This window comes from Cucumis sativus, chromosome 6 (assembly GCF_000004075.3).
Source record: "Cucumis sativus cultivar 9930 chromosome 6, Cucumber_9930_V3, whole genome shotgun sequence".
NCBI classification, from domain to species: domain Eukaryota; kingdom Viridiplantae; phylum Streptophyta; class Magnoliopsida; order Cucurbitales; family Cucurbitaceae; genus Cucumis; species Cucumis sativus.
In genome coordinates, this window is record NC_026660.2 from 30,243,509 (window position 1) to 30,265,578 (window position 22,070).

General features: G+C 33.9%; 3 protein-coding genes across 3 annotated transcripts; 2 read left to right on the forward strand and 1 right to left on the reverse strand.

Annotated features, from left to right (window-relative positions):
• Window positions 1–382: 382 nt before the first annotated feature.
• Window positions 383–5,588, forward strand: LOC101214052 (CBL-interacting serine/threonine-protein kinase 23). Its single transcript, XM_004134525.3, has 15 exons — window positions 383–1,095; window positions 2,151–2,213; window positions 2,345–2,416; window positions 2,509–2,616; window positions 2,750–2,830; window positions 2,961–3,014; window positions 3,102–3,227; window positions 3,470–3,559; window positions 3,729–3,848; window positions 3,922–4,056; window positions 4,210–4,326; window positions 4,478–4,534; window positions 4,737–4,811; window positions 5,063–5,138; window positions 5,362–5,588. Exons 1-15 carry the CDS (start codon window positions 916–918, stop codon window positions 5,370–5,372), a joined length of 1,365 nt encoding a protein of 454 aa, XP_004134573.1. The 5' UTR covers window positions 383–915; the 3' UTR covers window positions 5,373–5,588.
• Window positions 5,589–6,464: 876 nt separating this feature from the next.
• On the forward strand, window positions 6,465–14,387 carry LOC101213567 (solanesyl diphosphate synthase 3, chloroplastic/mitochondrial). The gene is made up of 12 exons (XM_011660004.2): window positions 6,465–6,883; window positions 7,956–8,048; window positions 9,067–9,147; window positions 9,287–9,358; window positions 10,302–10,433; window positions 10,905–10,991; window positions 11,228–11,299; window positions 11,405–11,490; window positions 12,049–12,181; window positions 12,556–12,645; window positions 13,066–13,164; window positions 13,895–14,387. Exons 1-12 carry the CDS (start codon window positions 6,737–6,739, stop codon window positions 14,072–14,074), a joined length of 1,272 nt encoding a protein of 423 aa, XP_011658306.1. The 5' UTR covers window positions 6,465–6,736; the 3' UTR covers window positions 14,075–14,387.
• A 338-nt stretch (window positions 14,388–14,725) lies between these two features.
• Window positions 14,726–18,286, reverse strand: LOC101213807. The gene is made up of 7 exons (XM_004134860.3): window positions 17,775–18,286; window positions 16,645–17,162; window positions 16,485–16,552; window positions 16,010–16,063; window positions 15,678–15,767; window positions 15,383–15,559; window positions 14,726–15,221 (listed from the first exon to the last, which is right to left on the reverse strand). The coding sequence occupies exons 1-7, from the start codon at window positions 18,251–18,253 to the stop codon at window positions 15,180–15,182; spliced, it is 1,428 nt and encodes a 475-aa protein (XP_004134908.1). The 5' UTR covers window positions 18,254–18,286; the 3' UTR covers window positions 14,726–15,179.
• Window positions 18,287–22,070: the final 3,784 nt, after the last annotated feature.

The window sequence follows — 22,070 nt, forward strand, 5'->3', positions numbered from 1 at the left end:
TTAAATAAAACCACTAATTAAATTTTTACAACTTTTATGATTTTTTAAACATTTCTAAAAATTATGTTAACAGTTTAATAACTAACATTCTAAAAGTCAAAAAAGAAAGAAAGAAAAAACTGTCAACCATTTAAGAAAAAATCTAAATATAGCTATTTTAAAATATAGTAAAAGGATAAAAAAATGTTTATAAAATATATATTATATTATAGTTTACTATGTATTATGATATACTAATTTCCATTATATTTATTTAACCTAAGATGTAATTAAAAAAAGAAAAACCTAAAATGCATTTTTTATATTTATTAAAAAAAGAAATCTCTTTTACTAAAAGGAAAAGGGAAAATTCTCGGCATGTTCTCCGCTGCTCACCGTATAAATATAGAGATGAATGCGCCTCGGCTTCAGCGGAATTCACATCTTTTAATCAAACCTTCAACTGAATTCAAAATTCCCACTTGTTCGGTTCTTCTGAATCATTCGAGCGCCAAAATTCTCAGATTCTTACGATAGATTCCAGTCTCCACCGACCACCGGATTGTTTAATGCGCCGTCACATGCATAGTTTCCTCGTTCCACGTTCCAAATCTTGTTTCGTCGTTATAGAATGATTGTTTAATTGATTTACCATGCCCCATGTGCTCGGCTTTTGATCGTCGTCCTAGAATCATCTTTTCGCAGTTTTTAGCTTTTTAGAAATCCTTTGTTTGAGATTGATTCTGAGAAAGAGTAGTTCGTGTTTGTTCGTTGGTTTCATCGTTGTCGTTTTGTTTTTTAGATTGAAGTAGGGGAGGATGAGTGTGGTCAAGTGTCAGGTATGGCAACCGTGTAAGAAGAAGAGATCTTGATCGGGGGAGTTTGTAGGGAAGTAGGGGATTGAAGGGGTGAAGGAGTTTAGAATTGGAGACGGATATGGCTTCCAGGTCCAGCGGTCATAGCAAAACGCGGGTCGGGAGATACGAGCTGGGACGAACCCTTGGAGAGGGCAGCTTCGCCAAGGTTAAGTTTGCTCGTAACTGCGAGACAGGGGAGAACGTAGCCATCAAAATCCTGGACAAAGAGCGCATTCTCAAACACAAGATGATCGGGCAGGTATAATTTAGATTCCACGACTAATTCAAACATTCACTTAATTTTGTTATTTTCCCAATTAATATCCATTTCGTGCGTGGTGGTTTAGACTACGGGTGTTATTATTTTGTTCTGTATTAATTAGATCATAATAGCTAGACGCTAGGAACCAGTCGAACTTTACTGGCTAAAGGACAACGGAGGATTTATTACTTTTCCCTTCTGAGACCATAAACAGCGGTAGTTATTGGAGATTGACTGGAGATTAGTTCTATATTGTTTGGTTTTGACTTTTGGTCTATTTATGATGAATTATGGCTCTCTGAATCTGAAGTCATCGTTCAATGGAAGGGAGCTATGGAGTATAATTTGTGAATTCGGTATTTTAAGGTCTAGAGTCTTGATTATTGTTGGTTTCGAGCAATTATTTTTCAATACCTATGGCGGACGGATGTGTAGTTGTTATGATTTTCCCCAACACGGGGGGGGCTTATTATGATCATTGATTCTCCCATCCAGTCCTTGTTGGTTGTAATGAATGATTGAGATCATTCGTTTATGCGAGAAACTATTCCTCAGTAAGCAAGTCAACACTACAACTGCTAATTTTTGTTGTAAAACGACTTTAAGTTGAATTTTGGGAGTCATACTTCTTTTAAGTGTTCTTACTGTAAAATCGGTTTAAATTACTTTTAAGCATTCTGATCCTTTAGAAGCAACCTAAAAATCATTTAGAGATGGCTACACCTCCTAAATCCATTCAAGCGAGAATAAATGTTTGATTAATGCATATTAAGTGCCTTAAAAATGCATATGAAGAAACTAAGATGTAGTTTATTATGAGTAGTATGATTCTGTGTGTGTATTTAAGAACCATCTATAGAGACCGCAGTCCCAAATACGCTCTTTAAAAAAAACTCCATCCTTCATCCCCCTTGGGCTGCCAACTTTTTTGCCGAATATTTATGAAAGAAATCCAAGTTTTATTTCATAATCAATTCTTTTAATTTAAACAAAAAGTCTATATAATTTAAGCACTAACTTTATTTTTATTATGATTATTTGTATATATGCAGATTAAACGTGAAATATCCACTATGAAACTCATTAGACATCCAAATGTCATTCGCATGTATGAGGTTAGATAAAGTTCACTTTCCATCTATGGATTTAAATTCCTTATTATTTTAAATTCGCATCTATGAATTTATCTTGTTTCCTCAATTATTTTATTGCATCTCATCTGACATTAATTATCTTCTTGGCGCAGGTGATGGCTAGCAAGACCAAGATATATATTGTCTTGGAATTTGTAACGGGTGGAGAACTGTTTGACAAAATTGTGAGATACAGTGACTGATTCTATCTCATTTCCATGATGCAATTATAACTGCTAGTTGAACAATTTTTTTTTCTTCTTTTTCCTTGATCCAGTCATGTAAGGGGAGACTGAAAGAAGATGAAGCAAGAAAGTATTTTCAGCAGTTAATAAATGCAGTGGATTATTGTCATAGCAGAGGTGTTTGTCATCGAGACCTAAAGGTAGCAAATTATAAAAGATACCGTTCCATTGTCAATTTTGTTAATATTATCTTGTTAAACTACAATTTTAGTCTTGGTCGTAAAAATGGAGGCAGTGAATAGTTACTAAAAGGTTTTTGTTTATGAGCTTCAGCCAGAGAATTTATTACTGGATGCTAGTGGTGTTCTAAAGGTTTCAGATTTTGGATTGAGTGCTCTACCGCAACAAGTTCGAGTGAGTATGATGCCAATATTTATCCGACATGTAGTTTAAAATTGCATGCTTTGGATATTTACTCATGCTATGAAAGGTTGCATGGTTTTGAATTGATAGATTCATGAGTAATTCTTATCCCTCTTATCAGGGCGATGGATTACTTCACACTACTTGTGGAACACCCAATTATGTTGCTCCAGAGGTATATTGGATTTTGACTTCTACTATTTATTACTTTGCTCTCTTAAACTTACTTTTGTGATTGAATATGTACAATTGTACATAATAGGTTATCGACAATAAAGGGTACTTTGGAGCAAAGGCTGACCTATGGTCATGTGGGGTTATCCTTTTTGTCCTCATGGCAGGCTACTTGCCATTTGAAGAATCCAATCTCATGCAACTGTATAAAAAGGTAGTTCTACATGTACGCATTTATTTTCTCATTGGTTCAACATTCTTATTAGTTATAGCATTCCTAGTTTCTGTGCAACCTGTGCTATTGTGCTATTCTTTTAAGATGTGTGAAGTCCAACTGAGGAAAACACACTGGCCTTTTCTTAATTTATTTTCTTTTTTCCCCCCTTTTCCCCTTTCATTTCTATAAATTACATCTACAATCTCAAACCATAGGATTTATTTTTTTTGTGATTGCAGATATTCAAGGCGGACTTCACATGTCCTCCATGGTTCTCCTCTAGTGCCAAGAAATTAATCAAGAGGATCCTGGATCCGAATCCATTAACTGTATGCCTTTGTTTATTTGAATACTTACTTTTGCTTGCTCTTCTAGTTGGACTATGGAAAGCTTCATTCATTTTGTTAAGGATATCCTGCATAGTTTATTATGTAATCTTTATATGGCTAACCTCTTTTCAGCTGAGGATTTAACATTTTCTGGATTTCTTTGAAACAGAGAATTACTATTGCTGAAGTCCTTGAGAATGATTGGTTTAAGAAAGGATACAAGGCACCCAGTTTCAAAAATGACGAAATCAGTCTTGATAACATTGATGACATCTTTAATGAATCAGAGGTAGCGCAAGTTCTGTCAGCATTTTTTTTTATTCATGTTGAGACTAGTAGACATGACCTTTCTTATGTTGCAGGCTACTGATAGCCTTGTTGTTGAGCGGAGAGAAGATAGATCTGCATCACTTGCGTCACCTGTCACCATGAATGCATTTGAGCTCATCTCTAAATCTCGGGGCCTCAACCTTGCCACACTCTTTGAGAAGCAAATGGTAGGTTATGGTCTTTCCTTTAGCCCTAACATCTTAAGTTGTAACATTGACACTTCCCTGGGACGATCCATCTGATGCCTTTTCCACGTTGAGATAATTTATGAATGCAAATTTAATACATGTGCTGATCTGATCGAGTTTTATGGTGAGCAGGGCATAATTAAACGTGAAACAAGATTCACATCCAATTGTCCAGCAGATGAAATCATTTCGAAGATAAAAAACACTGCTGTTCCTTTGGGTTTTGATGTGAAGATTAATAACTTCAAGGTCAGTTTTTCATGTTAAATTCTATGACAGTAGGGTTAGCTATTTGACCAAGGTCTCAAAGCTTTGGCTGAAAAATCAATATCTTTGTAGATTCTATCAGTAGCTTACCAAACCCATTTTGGACTTAAAATATCCATCTCGCCTATTACAGATGAAGCTCCAAGGCGAAAAAACTGGACGCAAAGGTCATTTATCGGTCGCAACAGAGGTGCTTTTCTTTACTTTGACCTTGCATTTTTTTTAAATGCCTGACATTTCTAATGGTAGATTTATAAATAATAGCTGTCTTAAAAATTCTCTTCCCTACCCAACAACTCAACTGACTTAAACTACCTAACATCAACTAAGAGGTCAAAGCTTTGAACTCCCACTCCTATATATTTCTAAGCTAAAAAAGTTCTCCTCTCCAGATTTTTCAGGTTGCTCCTTCGCTGCATATGGTGGAGCTTCGCAAAGCTGGAGGCGACACTTTAGAATTTCAAATGGTACGCACACTACACACTTAAAAGGCCTAGCAAACATGCCAATTCAAATGCAAATTTGAGAGTGAGATTGTTCTGTATCAAGTCCATTTAGTTCTCCCATTAATCTTGCATTGGTTTTTTTACCTTTTCATATAATTAACGTAACTATTATTCTCTCATTATCGTTGTATCATGCTCATGCCATACTTGACATGAAACACCCATCAGTCAAGTCCAAAGTTCTCACTAGATGATATGTTATAATATTGCAGTTCTATAATAACCTCTCAACGGGACTGAAAGATATTGTATGGAAATACGGAGACGAGGTGGAGCAGGAAAGTAAGGGTAAGCAAGCATGTCGTTTTTGTTGATATGACTGAAAGAATGCAGTGGGATTAGTACAATATGAAAAGCTTACAACAAATTGAGCAAAACTATAGTTTTCAATACTAAACATAGTTCAGTTTTGGTTGAATCCAAAATGTCTTAGGACCCTTGAAATGAAATATAGCTGTTGCGTTGTGGACCTTTATATATAACTAACTTGATTTTACATTGAATTCTGCAGGTACAAATTGATGAAAATTCTGTAATTGCTTCTTTGGAGGGAATGATATGCAAACCCCACCCCCATCCCACCCCCCCAGATGAAATGACTTGTTAGAATGTAATGAATATACGATTTTTTATTTTATAATTGATTTTTTTTAAACATAAACTATAAATATGTTTGATAATTATTTTCAATTCTTTTTATCAGAAATAAACAATGATGCCTAGTTTGTGTTTGTTTTATAGTTGAAACGAAATTGAGTATGTGTAATATGATAAATCTTTTGTAACTTATTGAAAGAAACACAAAACCATTACTGAGTGCAGTTTCAGTTCTAAAATTTAAAATTAAGAAAATATAAATTTATACCTTCCAACTCGAACTTGTATCGATTTAACTAATAATTTAAACCTTAGACATCCTTAAAATATATTAATTTAAATTCTAAAAATTTCATACAATTCTCAACTTTCGTATATTAATCGACTTACGTGACAGATAGGAACTAGTTCGATTACACAATTCTGTAAATTATAAACCATAGTTATTTTATTCTACTTGATCTTTTTTATCAATGAAAATTTAAACTTCATGTAATGTTTTAATAGCGTGCATTTCATGAAATAGAAAAAGAAATCTGTTTCAGTAGATTTCAACTTTTAAGCAAGAATTTAAACACAATAACTCATTTCAGGATGTAGATGTTCAATTTTGATTTACAAAGACATCCTTGTGTTCAACCCCATTCATCCACTTCACTTATATAGTTATAGATAGGGATCTTATAATTTTGATACACGTTTTTTAATATTTCACACTGCACAATAAATAAATTTCCCATAGATGAAAAGCAAATTTAAAATTATCAATTTAAATAATTTTTTGTTAGGCATGAAAGGATAAAAATTTTGATTTTTTTTTTCCTTTCAATATATTTTTTTAAAATTACCATTCAACTAAACTCCAAAAGAAATACATAAATATAGATTTGAAGAAAAAAAATAAAGTGTGAAGGTTAGTTCCCTAATAATTGGAAGTGGGAGAAATTAATTGAATTTCAATTTGATAGAAAATGTGAAAAAGAGAAACAAAAACAAATGTCAATGAATTTCCAAGTGAGACTATGAAAAAATAGAAAAGGGCAAAGCTTTGAGGAGGTAGCTGGTAGGAAAGAGCGTTTCCTCTTTTGAGTTTTACACCGCTAAGTGTATGGCTATGCTTCGCCGTCGTCATCAAAAAGCCTTCAGCGGCGGCGCTCTCTTTTGTATCAAACCCAGTTTTTCCTTCTTCTCTCTATAACTCTTCTTCTCTTATCCCTCTCCTCTGTATCTTTTCATCTGTGAAGCAACACCATCGTCTTCTCTGTTATAAGCTTTTTGGGAGGTGCAGGATGTTGTTTTATCGTGGACTTTCCCGGATTTCGAGGATTTCCAGAAACAGCTCCTGTTGTCGGTGGTTTCTTTCTCATCGATCAGACACTCGTCCAGTTCTTATACCCAACGTTCCATCTTTGCATCCTTCGGAATCTGATCGCCAGGTAAATGCTACTTGCTTTTTCTATATATATATATATTTTTTTTTGGTTTTTGGGTTAGGGAAGTAGTTTCTTTATGATGGGTGATTACAAAATTTGAGCTTTGTGTTTTTGGTCTTTTGAGTCCAGTTGATGCGAAAACTAAAAGAGTAAGGTGTTTTGTGTGTTTGAATGAAGATCCGAACTGGTGGTTGTAACGGACATTGAAATGTGGGATTGGTTTGTTGGCTACTCCACGCTTTGGTAGCGGGGATCATCCAGTCTCTTCATCTCTAGTTAGAATTTAACTTGGATGTGCTCGAGGCTTGTAATGGGTTTAGCCGATTTTGTCATGCACTAACGTGAAGCATTATCTATTTAAATTGCCGTACTAACCTGGAAGTTATACTCGAGTTTTCAAGTCAATATTGCCATGTTGAGTTGATTAGTGCTATGGTACATCTGATGAAATATCTAATTAAATTCCATTTATTCTTGTCAATTAGTTTGATACGTTTGGTAAGGAAACAGGACTCTTTCCCTTATTTAGGTCTTAGGATGTGTATCATAACCTTTTGGGGATTTTCTCTGTTTTTATACTAACAGTTAGATTTCTTTTTAACCAGTCTAATTTAGCTTTCTGTTGGTTTGGATGTACTCTTTATCATAATGACTTCGTTCTGTTGACAACACTGCTAATAGAGCTTGGGGGAATTTGTAGATTGGTTTGGGTTTGGGTTAGGTTTGGAGAAAGTCTGGACCCAAATTAATTCTTTAAGTTGCAAGTTCAACCAGTTCACTAAAAACTTGTCAGGTGATGACGACTAATGTGTTAGATCACATTTCATATTTTTGCTGTTTGGTGTACATTGCCTTATTCTCTAATTTTAATATCACTTGGATCTGAAGACAGCCACAACGAAATACCCTGCTTGAAATATTATGCTGTGTTGTATCATGTTATTTCATGATCTGACCACATACTTTATGTTTATTGGTTAGATATAGTCCAGTATACATTATGAATTTCATAAGTTGAGTATGTATTTACTTGCACATCCAAACATTTAATGGTTACTATACGGGCAATTGATAGGCTCTAGGATGCAGAGAAATCATGTACTTGGCTTCCCCCGCTTTTCATGGTTTGGGACGTCATATTCATCATCAAAGCAGCTCTGTAGTTGAGGTAAGTTTCATTTTTGTCAGGTTTCTCTTTGTGTAAATGTTCTTCTTTTATAAGGTTCAAGATACAGATTATGCAAGTCTTTCTGTTTTGGGCTTAGTCTCAAGCTTATATAGAAAAGTGGGAAAAGCCGATGAAGCTTGGGGCTAAGCCCATAAATAAAATGGTGAAAAGAAAATGGAAGTGAAATATCTTAATCTGTTTATTAAGTACTTGCGGAGAAAAGGAACTAGTATGTACACTAGTTTTTAACTAATTACTATCGAATCCAATAATCTGGAAAATACAAGTACTTGTGGAGAAAAGGAACTAGTATGTACACTAGTTTTTAACTAATTACTATCTAATCCAATAATCTGGAAAATACAAACTGGATCATAAAAATAAAACAATTTCAGTCTTTAAGATATAGGCTACCTCATAAGATGCCATGCCAGCTGCAATCGACTAGTACTGCATAATCCTTATCTTCAAATTTTTGTACTATAACTGATACATATTTCAAGCACAGTAATTCAATATATCCTTTTGCTAAAGTAAGTGCGATCAAAAGTTCAAAACCAAATGGCTTTAGTTGATTAACTGCAACTGTTATTTGTTATTTCTAAAAGTTTATATTTACTCATGGCTCACTTTGAATGAATTGGTTGATTTAGGGAGGTTATCCAATAAATCTGACATTTTGGAATTCCATCTATTGCACATATATGCTGTCCTTAAAAAAATTGTTTTTTGAAGAGTTACAATGTTCTTGTGCTGTTCTTTTTCGTTTTCTTCATATTCATTTTTTCATGGTCAAATAGTTTATCACTCTTGTACTATATCTAAAACCCCATCCTTCAATAAAAATGATGTAGAACAGCCCCCAACAGGCCAACCGTGTTTATATAGTGAGCATCGATCTCTTTGTTTCATTTGCATTGCATTCCAGTTTGATTCAGGCTATGGAGCTTGGTTTATTATTAGTATTTTTCTTGACCCATTCCATAGTCTACTCATTATATCATGATGAAAATTTCAGGAACAGCTTGATCCGTTCTCACTAGTTGCAGATGAGCTATCACTTCTTGCCAATAGACTACGGGCAATGGTAGTTGCGGAGGTATCTGATTCTTTGTTCTTTGGTTTCTTTTACGAAATTGACATCTACTAAGCAATGCTTGTAGTGGTATTCTGAAATAAGTTTCTAATCGTAGTTGGATTTTTCTCATACAATAATGTTTACAAACCATCTCATATAGGTTCCAAAACTTGCTTCTGCCGCCGAATATTTCTTCAAATTGGGAGTTGAAGGGAAGAGATTTCGTCCAACGGTATTTGTTTGTTTTCTATCCTTTTTTTTTTTTTTGTTGGGAACAACACTTTTTGGATGTTAGTTGCTGCTTATTTTTACCAATATTTATATTTTAATTCAATGTAAAGTTTGTAAGGACAAAAAGATAACAAGGGGGAGTTTGGGGTGCTGAGTTTGTTACTATAGTTAGTGGTTATAATAGTTTATGTTTATGGTGCAGACTAGTTCGTGTTTAGGATGCAGACTATTTTAGTTTGGGTAGGAAGTAATAAACAACGTAACAATGAGAGAAAAAGAGGATAAGTAGGAAATGGTAAATATTGTAAGAATAAGGGATTTGAACTAGGATATGTTAGACAATTGTAGGTTATAAATAGTTGTAGGCACTACTATGAAATTTGGAATCCCTAACATACAATAGGCTATTATAGCCCAATGCAACAACTTCAAATTGGGGGGCCAAGCACCCCCCCTCAAAGTCTAGAGTGCTCGCAACTTCTATAGTTGCGACATTTTTTAACAGAGTTTGAAGTTCCTCTTCCAACCCCTTTTCGAGAGAATGGGTTGTTTTTGGGGCATGATAGGGTGTATGCTATTCTGTGGAGTCTGTGGCAAGAGAAACATTAAAATCTTCATGGAAGAGAGTGTTTTTTTAAGGATGTTTGGGACTTTGTTAGATTCTCTGTTCCTCTTCTGGCTTCTCTTTCTGTATGTGTGTATTCTTTCACTTTTAATCCAATGGAAGTTCAGTCTTTTCATTAAAAAAAACAGTATGTCCGCTGCTATTGCAGTAAGTTCTTGAAGCCATCCTTCGGGACACCAAGATGGCAATTTACTTCTTTGCATAGTTGGTTAAAACAAAAGGGAATATAACTGATAAGTGTATTTGACGTTGCGGGACCTGTATGTGTTATTCTATGTAACTGGAGGCGGTCTTAACATATGGTGCATTTCTATTGCAGGTTTTATTGCTAATGGCAACAGCTTTAAATATGCCAATTTCTAAACCTCTTCCTCATTTAGTAGAAGACAATTTGACAATGGATCTACGCACAAGGCAACAATGTGTAGCTGAAATAACAGAAATGATTCATGTTAGTTCTTTGCTATGATTAATTTTTCTTTCATGAAATGTCTTCTATAGAATTGCTTGCTTGAGCAAGGGTTCAAAAATAGAAAGCAAGTAAAATTATTTTTGTGTATATTTTGTCCAATTAGAAAATTTATATAAATGAAGTGCATTTTGGAGGTGATTGATGTGTCATTTTTTACTAGCTGAAAAGGGATCTCTGGTGCTTGCAATCTGCAAATCAAATTTTGCGAAGTAGTTGTTTGTATATTTCATTCATCTTTTCTGATAGGATACATGTTATCAACAAGATAAAAAAAATCACTAAGTCAATTAAAGGTTATCTTCAGTCTGTTTTCCCCTAAATCAAAATATTTACATACATTTAAAGTTTCTAATGTGTGCGGGTGTAATTTTTTTTTTAAAAATATTTATATAATTATATTTCTCATTTTTCTACTGAATTTATTTATTGAGAATATTTTATACTTGCAAGGTGGCCAGCCTTCTACATGACGATGTACTGGATGATGCAGACACAAGACGTGGCATTGGTTCATTGAATTTTGTGATGGGAAATAAGGTAGCCTTCAATGAACATGAACTATGAATTTATGCTAATGCTGAGATACTTGGATGAGCATAACGAAATTAATAGTCACTCTTTAATATTTTGCATGAGACGCATACCATGTTTGTTGAATTGGATTCTTTTCTTCTTCATCACAACTAGGCTCTCTATTTCATCACAGTTGTCTGCAGAATTCTTTTGCTTGCTGAAGATTCTAGCATTCTCTTTAATCATGTTTTCTATTATAGATATCAGTTTTAGCTGGAGACTTTTTGCTTTCTCGAGCGTGTGTTGCACTTGCCTCTTTGAAAAACACTGAGGTATGCATTACTTGCATGGTTGTAGACCGATCAATATTTACTTGGATTCTGGCATCTGAACAGCCTTGTTAAGTTTCTTCTACATTACCCTTTTTTTCCCTTTAGGTCGTATCATTAATAGCACAAGTTGTTGAACATCTAGTGACTGGTGAAACTATGCAAATGACCACTACATCTGATCAACGTTATAGGTATGCTTTCACCTTTTGGTTGTAAAGGTTTGAATTTCTTGTTGTGGAAAGTGGATATGAAATCATGATAATGTACTGCTTTTCAACATTTCTCGTATTTTTAATGAACAGCAGTGCATTTTCTGTGGATATCAGTACATAATAACTACGTAGTTGTAATATTCTGAATCTAAAAAATATATGTAATGAACAGAAGATAACCAGATAGTTCTGATTTAGCCTAGGGAAAAGGGGAGCAATAGTAGTGATAAGAAGGTTGAGAGTAGTCGAGTCCTCATTAAACCAATGCACAACAGGTAAAGAAACCTTCTAGATAATATTTTGATGGTCCTGACACAAGAACAATCAGTTTTTGACAGCCTTGAATGAAGGACTTCATAGCCGCATCAAATTTTCAGTATTAAACTTGATGTCAGTGAAGTTCATGGGAAAAATCTCTGAGTGCTTTAGCATCTTATCATTTCTTTTAGATGTGGAATTGCAAACTTTTATATAGCATAAATCATTTCATTGCTTATCGTGATTTGTGTTTTGACTTTGAATAATTCTTAATTGCAGCATGGAATATTACATGCAGAAGACGTATTACAAGACTGCATCACTGATTTCCAACAGTTGCAAATCTGTAGCCCTTCTTGCCGGGCAAACAGCTGAAGTTGCGATGTTGGCTTATGAGTATGGAAAAAATCTGGTATATGATTGCTTAAGTTCTTTGGTTTCTTGTTCTCAATCTATTCCCCCTCCCCCTAGATCCTTTTTAGGTGGGGTAAAAGGAGAATTAACCTAGAATATTACCCAATTAACCCTATCCTTTCCTCATCAAGTTTCTTTTTTTCTCTTAAGGGTTTTATTTTTTTAATCACTAGTACTGATTACTGAAATGATTACTACAAGGACACTTTCATTTAAAGGTCTGAAGTGATAGCATTCCTACATTGCATGGAAGGTGCATTATAACATATGGAGGATGCGTATCATAAGATGCCTGCCTTTTCATTTGGCAGAGTTTTGAAGTTATGATGTTTCCTCGTATGTTTGATCTCTCTCTCTCTTTCTTTCTCTCAGGGGTTAGCATATCAACTGATTGATGATGTTCTTGACTTCACTGGAACTTCTGCTTCACTTGGAAAGGGCTCTTTATCTGACATACACCATGTAATTCATTTGAGTTTATTGTTTTTGCTTCTGAAATTTATCAAACGACAATGCAACTGTTACATTGAATATTCAAAGGTTTAACTTCTTAATCGATGATTTTGTTTCAATAAAATTCGATGGAAAAACTTTGCTTTTGAAGAAAGTATAGGATTTATTGAAAGGGTAAAAGAGCGAGTGAGGGGGGGAAGAGGGAGTGAGAAAGTGAAGAAAAATTAAAACAATAAGAGGGAGGGAGGATCACATTTAGGGAGAGATGGTCTATAAAATCTATTACACTTCCTTACCACCCTCCATTCCACCCCACTCATAAATAGATAAACAATAAAGAATGCTTTGAACATTTTGATTTCTAAATGCAACATTTTGATGCTTCATGATGCATTACTTAATCTTGAACTACCCGGAAATTTTGTACAGGGAATCATCACAGCTCCATTGTTATTTGCCATGGAAGAGTTTCCCCAGTTGCGTACAGTTGTGGAACGTGGTTTTGACAATACTGAAAACGTTGATATTGTAAGTTATTTATAAATTAATCATTAACATACGTGATCTCCGTTCCATTTCTTATTTAATTTTTCTCCCCACCTGTTTTTAGTGGTCTCTGATAACATATATACCACCTTTCCAAACACTTCATAAACTCTTCTTTGGCTTTGGCTTGTGATAAGTACAGAATACATTCTATCTTCATCTCCTTACAATTGTAGTGGTACACATCATACATGACCTTCCTTTGAGGTTGAAGGTTTAATCCCCTATCCTTGTTATACGCAAAACAACTGGAAGTTTAACTGCTTGATAGAGGTTTCCTTGTTAGCATTATTACTAAGTTCTTAGTAGCTTCTTTGTCAAAGTTAAGACTCCACATGGAATTCGTCCGATCTTACTTAGGCTCTTCCGGAGATTTGATTAATATTCGAACGACTTTACTTGAACAAGTTCTGTTCTGTAGGTTATACAACGTTCTTGAGTTTCTGAAGATTTGATTAATATTATAATACAATAATATTATCAGTTCCTGGTTGTGTGTGGTCTTCACTTCTTTTAAGGTTCTAGAGGAGTTTGCCCTCTAGAAGTAGAAGCTATGGGCTACGGAAGCCTAAGCCCAGAGAATCACCTCGCCCTTCTCATGCACCGTTAAATGCTCATATTTCAATACATTTAAGCACTATGCTATAGTCATCATTTACTATAATGGATTGAGGAGTATCTATTGGAAGCTGATGATATGTTAAAAATGCAGGCAATGGAGTACCTTGGTAAGAGTCATGGAATTCAACGTGCGAGAGAGTTAGCAGCAATGCACGCCAATCTAGCTGCAGAAGCTATCGATTCTCTACCCGAGAACAATGATGAAGACGTAAGAAAGTCAAGAAGGGCGCTTGTAGATCTCACCCAAAGAGTCATTACAAGAACAAAGTGAGAAATCAGATTAGTGTATACCACCACCATAGATAGAACTTTTATCTTTTCCATTTTCGGAGGGACAAATTTCCCTCAATTTTTTTTCTTCTCACCATCAATATTCTTTTAATTTATCAGCTTTCATTTCAATAATTCCTCACAAAACCTCCCCTTTTGTGTAAATTAAACTGTGGAGCATGAACCGACCCAGAATTTTGTTTTGTAATTTTATACTGATCCACCCCACTGTGCCCCTTAGTTCTTATCTTTCAAACTTTCCCACACGCCATTATTGAAAGAAATTTAAATTTTCTAACACCTTTGACTGTTTCCCTTGACTTTTGTAATTCATTTTTCGTTTATGAATGAAGAAACTGCTTCATTATCAAAAAGTTATTGTTCATAGAAATATTTCGATACCAAGTTTATTTTTTTAAAAAGCAAAATTCTTACCTAACAATTTATTTGTAATCTAAGTTCATTACAATTTAAAAACCAATATCGTGAAGGGTTAGTGACCCTTTAATGAAATTTACTTGATTACTAGGTAATGGTTTGAATTTCTGCGGTGATTACAGCTCTGATGGATTTGTTCTCTATAGTTTAAATCGTTTTTGTGGTTTGATAAAGAACAATTTATGAGATTTAACAAAAGTGAATTCTAACTATAAATTATAACGATCAATGTTTTCTTTTTAAAAAGAACTATTGGATCAAATTCGTACCAAGATCGGGCTTGTTGGCTCTTTCTTGTACGGGGATACAAAAAGTTGCTATATTGGCCTTTGTTTCACAAACAGCATCATTCTTAAATTTCCAAGTTACAGCGAGAACAAAATAAAGAACAAAAAATTATATTCCATCCTCAAAATTTACATACATACAGATACAGATATTACACGAAGAAGTAATTGTCCCTGATATTCTCATCTCATATGCTTTAATCCGATGCTTGTAGGAACCTTGCAAGTAAACGGGGTCTATGGACTTTCTGTATACTCACACTCTAATCCGATGCTTGGAGCCAAGCATCGCCATTTCAGCATTTGATTATCCAGATCTGCTCCTTCCTAGTTTTAACTTAGCAGTAAACTGAATTTTGAAGGTTCCCCGTTGTCCATTCGTCAAAAGAAAGCATCTTGAGATATGAAGGCTGTCCATGCTTCCTGTGGTTGTCGCAAACAAAATAAGTTTGTCATCAGAATTAACGACTCTGTTGCAATGCTTTCTCGTCTTGTTTTTTCTTTTCCTAGTACAACTTTTAGTCTGAATCTAGATTCATGTTGGTTTTCCTAAATTTATATAGATGGTTCAAAGAAAGAGTTACCTGGAGAATAGTAAAAGCTTTTTCAGCTACATATTTTTGCATGTCTGTTGCTCCTCTCTGTTGCAGTTTGTCCGGGTGGAGGCATAATCTTGCTTTCTGATAAGCTTTCTTCACTTGTGAACCCTCCATAAGGCTTGTAAGTGGAGTTACATGCCAGCCACTCCTGGGCCATAGAATCTGAATCATTTGTAAGCAAAACTATGTCAATCAGCATATCGACTTTATGTCATTGCAGGATTCAGAACACATGAGAATACATTTCGTAGAGGTTCTGATGCCAATTCAAAATTCTTACATGATGGAGTGTAGAAAGCAACAGCCGGATGTTTGTTTCCTTCCCAGATGACCATAACTTTATATCTTCATCTATATCCTCCATTTCCATCTGAAATTTTCACAACATTGTTACTAATCAAAATCTTTTCCCTTGGCAAAGAGACTGATGGAATGGCAGTAATGTCGAACCAATAAGATGTAGGTGGTTTGAAATCATAGAAACTGAACATCAACATTTTTTCTTAATATTATGGCTTGTTTCGTATTAGAATTAAAATTGTGTCATGGCCATGAACCTTTTCGTACCCAAAGCAAATATTTATTTTACTTTCATTTATATTAGAAGCTTACATCTTTTTCGGACTCTGCCTTTTCCTCTTCAGCTGACCAAATTCTTTCTTCTACCTTCAAAGAAACATAATTTAAGGAATGTCAAAAAAGGTGCACTAGTAAACTTATTAGGAAATGAAAAAAAGAATTGCCTTCGTTTTGCAGGAAGGGATTCACTCATTGAAATTATAAAATAGTGAAAAACTGAAAGTCGTTTAAATTGGTTCGATGTTTGTATAGGGTGTCTGCATAAACTGCAGTTTATCTTAATCAGAGGACGTTGTGTATTATTACTGTCCATTAGTGCCAAAAAACAGACTCTGGAATTGGGTGTAGGAGAAACTTGTTTTATGTCGAAGGGATTGCTGGCCAATCTAGATTGGAATGAGCTGCTTTTATACGATCCCGATTTCATCAATTTAGTGCTTTTCGATGGTCTAAACAAAACTTTTCTATTACCATTAGAATGATAAAATTTGAGAAAACAAGGTCTTACCTCTGCAGATTGTGTTATGTCATGAACCCCTAATTGTTCACCAGGAATTTCACATGAAGCAGATCGTCCTGCACAATATTACCGAAGAAAAGAAAAAGTTTAGGCGTTGATCTTCAATATAAAACAATTGTTAAGTCAAACAAAGAAATGGTCGAAGTACCTTCCGTCTCAACGAATTGTTCACTGTCGTGCAGTCTTGCACTTAAATCTGTCTCAGGAGTTTGTGTGTTAAACTTCTCTTTAGCCCAAGCAATCACTTCATCAAGTGCAACTGCTTCGTTTGTCCCCTCTCTGTTATCAGAACCAATTTCAATTACATAAGAGCTCATTACTTCATCATCTTCTTCTGCCAACACATTTATTTGAATATCAGGATTGGCCCCTGACCCCTGACACAATGAAGAGATAGCAGACGATGGGGAATTAGGTTCTAAATCATCCATTGATACTTTCATGCTCCTGTATGAAGTTGGTTCAATGCTAATAGTTTCTGGAGACGACACATGCCGAGGGAACCCAGAATAGGAGCTCCTGAAAGGTTCCTTAACCTCATTATCAACGTACTGGTTTTCCATTGGAGCAGAACGGTTGAATGGAAAGAACGACATCCCTTGTTTCTTTTGATGCTCCTCTGACTTCATCTTTGATGAGTTCCATTTTGTTGGGATATTGATAGGCCTGATACAAGCAATAACAATGAACACATAGAAATCAACAGTAGCTTGATTTTCCTAAATTCATAACAAAAAACATTCAAACTAAGTTGCAAAGCTTTAAATGATGACTGAAATTGGCGCCAATTTCAACTGGAGAAAAAAATTACAACAAAAGGATAATAATCAGACAAACAAAACATTTTAGAAAATTCAATCCACGTGGGCTTCAAAGGTTAATTTTGTTTATTTTTTCCCCTTGCTTGCATGCGACATAGATATTACACACAGAAGAAGTAAGTGGAACTTCAATATCTAACCCAGTTAGCAAAAAATTTCCCACTACATGCTGAAATTGGGTCTGAGTTTCAGCTGGATAAAGAACCGATCGCACATTCCTAACCACAAATGTAAATAGCATACAGCTTTTCATAATCAAATAAAAGTCTGCAACCTCCAGACAAAATAGCAATCAGTTTCAGAGGAACTTTTTGATACACAAGAAGACGACGAGTAATTTGTCCATACTCCATAAACCCGCTAAAACCAAGGCATACTGATAGGGGTAAAATCGTCAAATTAATTTAAGTAGTTGGATTGGAAAAACCTATACAAGTCGGTACTAGACGCTACGTACCTGAGCTTCGCAGCGAAGGAGGATAACACGACGTCGTCACCGTTTACATGCCGGAAAGGGCTTGCCTCCTCGGAGCTCAACAACGACGACGAGTTGGATTTCGACTTTCCCTTCGAGTTCTGCCTTGACCTATCTCTTGATCGCCGTTCATGATCGGATCCGAATATGTCGTTGTAAAACCCCTCACCTCCCGCCGGAATCCTGAAAACTGGTAAGCTTCGACCAGCATTCTTTGCTGAAGAGAAGAATTCCGGCGGTCGGAACATTTCTTCGTAGAAGAAGTCGAACTGCTTGTGTCCGAGTTCGCCGGAGAATTGCCGCGAGAGAACGCTCTGCGGCGGACCACCAAAGACGTCGGAGAAGTCTTCTTGGCTCAGAGGTTGGGCGCCTTTGGAGAAGGACCGAATCGACGGCCCCTCAGCCGATCGCCTTCGAGGAAGTTCCGGCATCCCGATCCTCATTCTCCAAGACTCGTCCATTTCACCGGCGAGAAGGAAAGTTAGTCGGGGAATTGACAAAAATAGGCCAAAAATGGGGTAGATAAAGACTTTTAGGATTGATTGTAAAAAAGTTGACATTTAGGACAAATTGGAGGTAAAATGACGAAAATACCCTCATTTCATGTTAAACATTTCAATTTAAGAACCTGCGAGATGTCTGCGAGATGTTTACGAGATGTCTACCAGATGTTTGCGAGATAAAATAATAATAATAATAAATTGTTTTAATTGTTTTATTTTTTTTTTAAAATCCGAATATGAATTGTGTTATATGTATATATATTTGCATCTTAAATGTATCAAGTTGATTTATGGTTGATTTAAGATTGTTTTAGAGATGTTTCAAAGGATGCTAGCAATTTATTATTATTATTATTTTATCTCGCAAACATCTGGTAGACATCTCGCAGGTTCTTAAATTGAAATGTTTAATCTTAAATAAGGGTATTTTCGTCATTTCACCTTCAATTTGTCCTAAATGTCAACTTTTTTACCATCAATCCTAAAAGTCTTTAACTACTCAATTTTTGGCTTATTTTTGTCAATTCCCCAAGTTAGTCGCCGGAATTTATACTGCGCCGAGAAAGTGTATTAAGTTAATAATATATAAAGAGATGAAAAAAAGGAGCTTTTTAAAAAAGTTATCATTTCCACTTCTTTATGCAACATTCAGTTTTTATAATTAGTTTAAATTATGGAATTATAATTTCCATTTTAAAAAAAAATCCAAAACTAAATTACAAAATTATTGTGGTTCAATAAATAATTACATAATAATTAATACTAATCTATGATTAACCATCAATTTTGTGCCAACAAACCTCAATTAACATTTCTATCATCCTATCATCCTATCATCCTATCATTATCTATTAATTCAATATCTTTTTAATAAAAATAACTATCAATTTTATAAAAACAAAATTTGATTATTTATTAGATGAAAACTAACACTTAAATGTTAATAAAACGAATCTATCTTAATTAATATAAAGAATTTACATATTCATTGCAAAATTCATAAATTTTAAATTGTTTTAAATTAAAAGTCTAGATAATTTTTTAAAATTGAATACTTTTATAAAATCATAACAAATTTGAAAATTTAGTGCCTACAAACCCAATTTTGATTTTCAATTTACGTCTAATAAATTAGTTAATCTTTATAAAAAATAATCAAGTAAGGTTGAAGTTTAATGATACACAAAATTAAGCTTAATTAATGTATAACAATAAATTTGTTTATAGTGAAAAGATAATCTTTATTTAATTAAAAAAAGGAAAATTTTTAATTTTAGAAATTAAACTATTAAACATAAAACCAGAAGTTAATAGTCTCACAGTCTCGTTCGACATTTTAAAACTTATTAATTCCTTCTTATTGTTTTACAAACACAAAAAATATTTTGATATATAACAAAATATTTAAGTGATAAATATGTATAGTTTGCAAAACAAACGTATAAAGTATATATATATATATATTTTTTCTTTATTTGTATATTAAGGTATATACATTAATAAGTCCCCACCCCAAGAAACTCTAATAGAGGAAACATATTTTATCATGTTTCCTATCTCAATCTCAATCCCAATTTAATTAAATATCTCTTTATGTTAGTGGGGGCAATACACCAATACAACACACAAAAAATGCAACCTTTAACATTATCCATTTAACATCTATCTTCTTGAATTCTTATATATGCTTTGTCCCACTTTTGTTGATTGTTGCTAAACCCCTCATGTTTAGTTTATGTTATGTTATTTCATAAACATTGTTACAATTACATGATAAGCTTTACAAGATTAGTCAATTCATTTTCAATTCGTCATTCATTTATATCCTTTTGTTAGGATATAGAAAGAATAATCAAAAGTTTATGAGAGGAAATTGCATGTAAACATATATGATATATATTGTTATCGTTGTTATTACTTGTATATGCTCTTCAATATATAATAACGATAATTTAATGACTATATATTATGATAAGATATATATTAAATGATTATTAATAGACAATCGCATTGAATAACTTTTGTTGAAAGGTACTTTTGATGTGTTTAAAGTCATAGTAGTCATTAAGGATGATGCCAAAATGACAATGACAATAACTCTAACAAGATTCAACAATAACATCAATGAGGACAAGGAAGAGAATGGCAACAACAATAACGAGGACGACAATGACACTACACAAATTTAAGTAAATCAAATTGGGTTTGATAAAGAAAAATTGAGAATAAAAACAAGTGAAGGGCACGCCAATGTTTCATTTGACTATGCCAAATGACAACACCTTTTACCTCCCCTAATTAATTTGCCGTTTCATTAACAAGTTTGAATTTTCGTTACTAAATGAAAACCAAACCAAAACAACACCGATAGAGTACAAAAGCTATTAATTTAAAAGAAGACATTTTCAATCAATTTGTTAAGATATACACACTAAGCTATATATATAAATATATCATTATGAAATCTAACGTGTTGTTAGAATAAATGGCATGTGATAGATCATTTAATTTATGTACAGTTGCATATATATACAACATTCTTTTTTAAAATAACCAACTTGAAGAAGAATCATGACTATTCAAATGACACTAAATAGTTTATAAATACGTCTCTTCTTTAAATTGCATTCGAGACTAATTTTCAAGAACACTTTTCTCTTTATTTGCAAAGCTTTTAAAATTTCGTTTATTTTTATAAAGTATGGTTCATTAGATCATGTGGACGAAGAAGTGCTACTTCCTTAAAGAAAAGTAGTTTGTTCTATTCTAGATGACAATTACTCATGAAACTTAGACAAACTAGAATGAGTAAATTTGTTTTAAGTATTTTTTGATTTGTCGACGATATTATTCTTACATAACACAATCCCATCACATTCTAAGTTATGTAATAAATAAGTGCAAAGAAAGAAGTTGGGCAAAACCCAAATATTTGTGAGGTTGATAAAGTTCTAAGGGGAGAGAGATATTAGGCCATAAAAATGGGAGAAAAAGTTGTAAATGAAGAAGGAAACAAGAGAACTGGGACATATATGAAAGCAACAAAAGTGGGCAGCCAACTGCTTGAGGACACTTCATTTGGTTAGGACCCTACTGTCCTTTGGAAGACAATCCCAATTCTCATGGTGGTTCAAATGACATATGTCATGTTGAATACTTCCAAAATTGTTTTGTCTTTTAATTATCAAAACCAAAATCAAAATAACGTTTGATGAGACTGTCACATTGCGATTGACATTATATATCTCGACTGTATTGAGAGTGTATATAGTTGAAGTCATAAAGTGCGTCTTGTAAACTCTTTTATGTATCAAGTAGTTACCTGAACATGAACATAGTTCAACGATGATATATTTGTAGAGATCCGTCATTGAGTTTTCAGTTCCCCATTTGCTGAATTGATAGAAATAAGCATCTAGTGGTTGTGAAAATGACGGTGGTGTATAACAAGTTCTCTATATCCTATAAATTTTTGTAAGTTAGTGAAGAGTTTAAATCATGTAGACAAAAGAGTACTAGATTGTTTATTATTAGAAAGACTTTATTTTTAGCTGTAAAATCTTTCTAAATCTCTATTAAATTTGTACATTATTGGAAGGTCTACGTCACATAAAAAGAAGGGTACAAGTCACCTAATTAGCATGATAGATTCTCTATTTCATAGTCCTAAAACGATCTTAATGTCGATGAAAAATATAGTACCTATAAAGTTATCGTTAAGAGACTATTTTCAAACACAAAATAATTATCTCACAATTAATTTTTATATTGATGG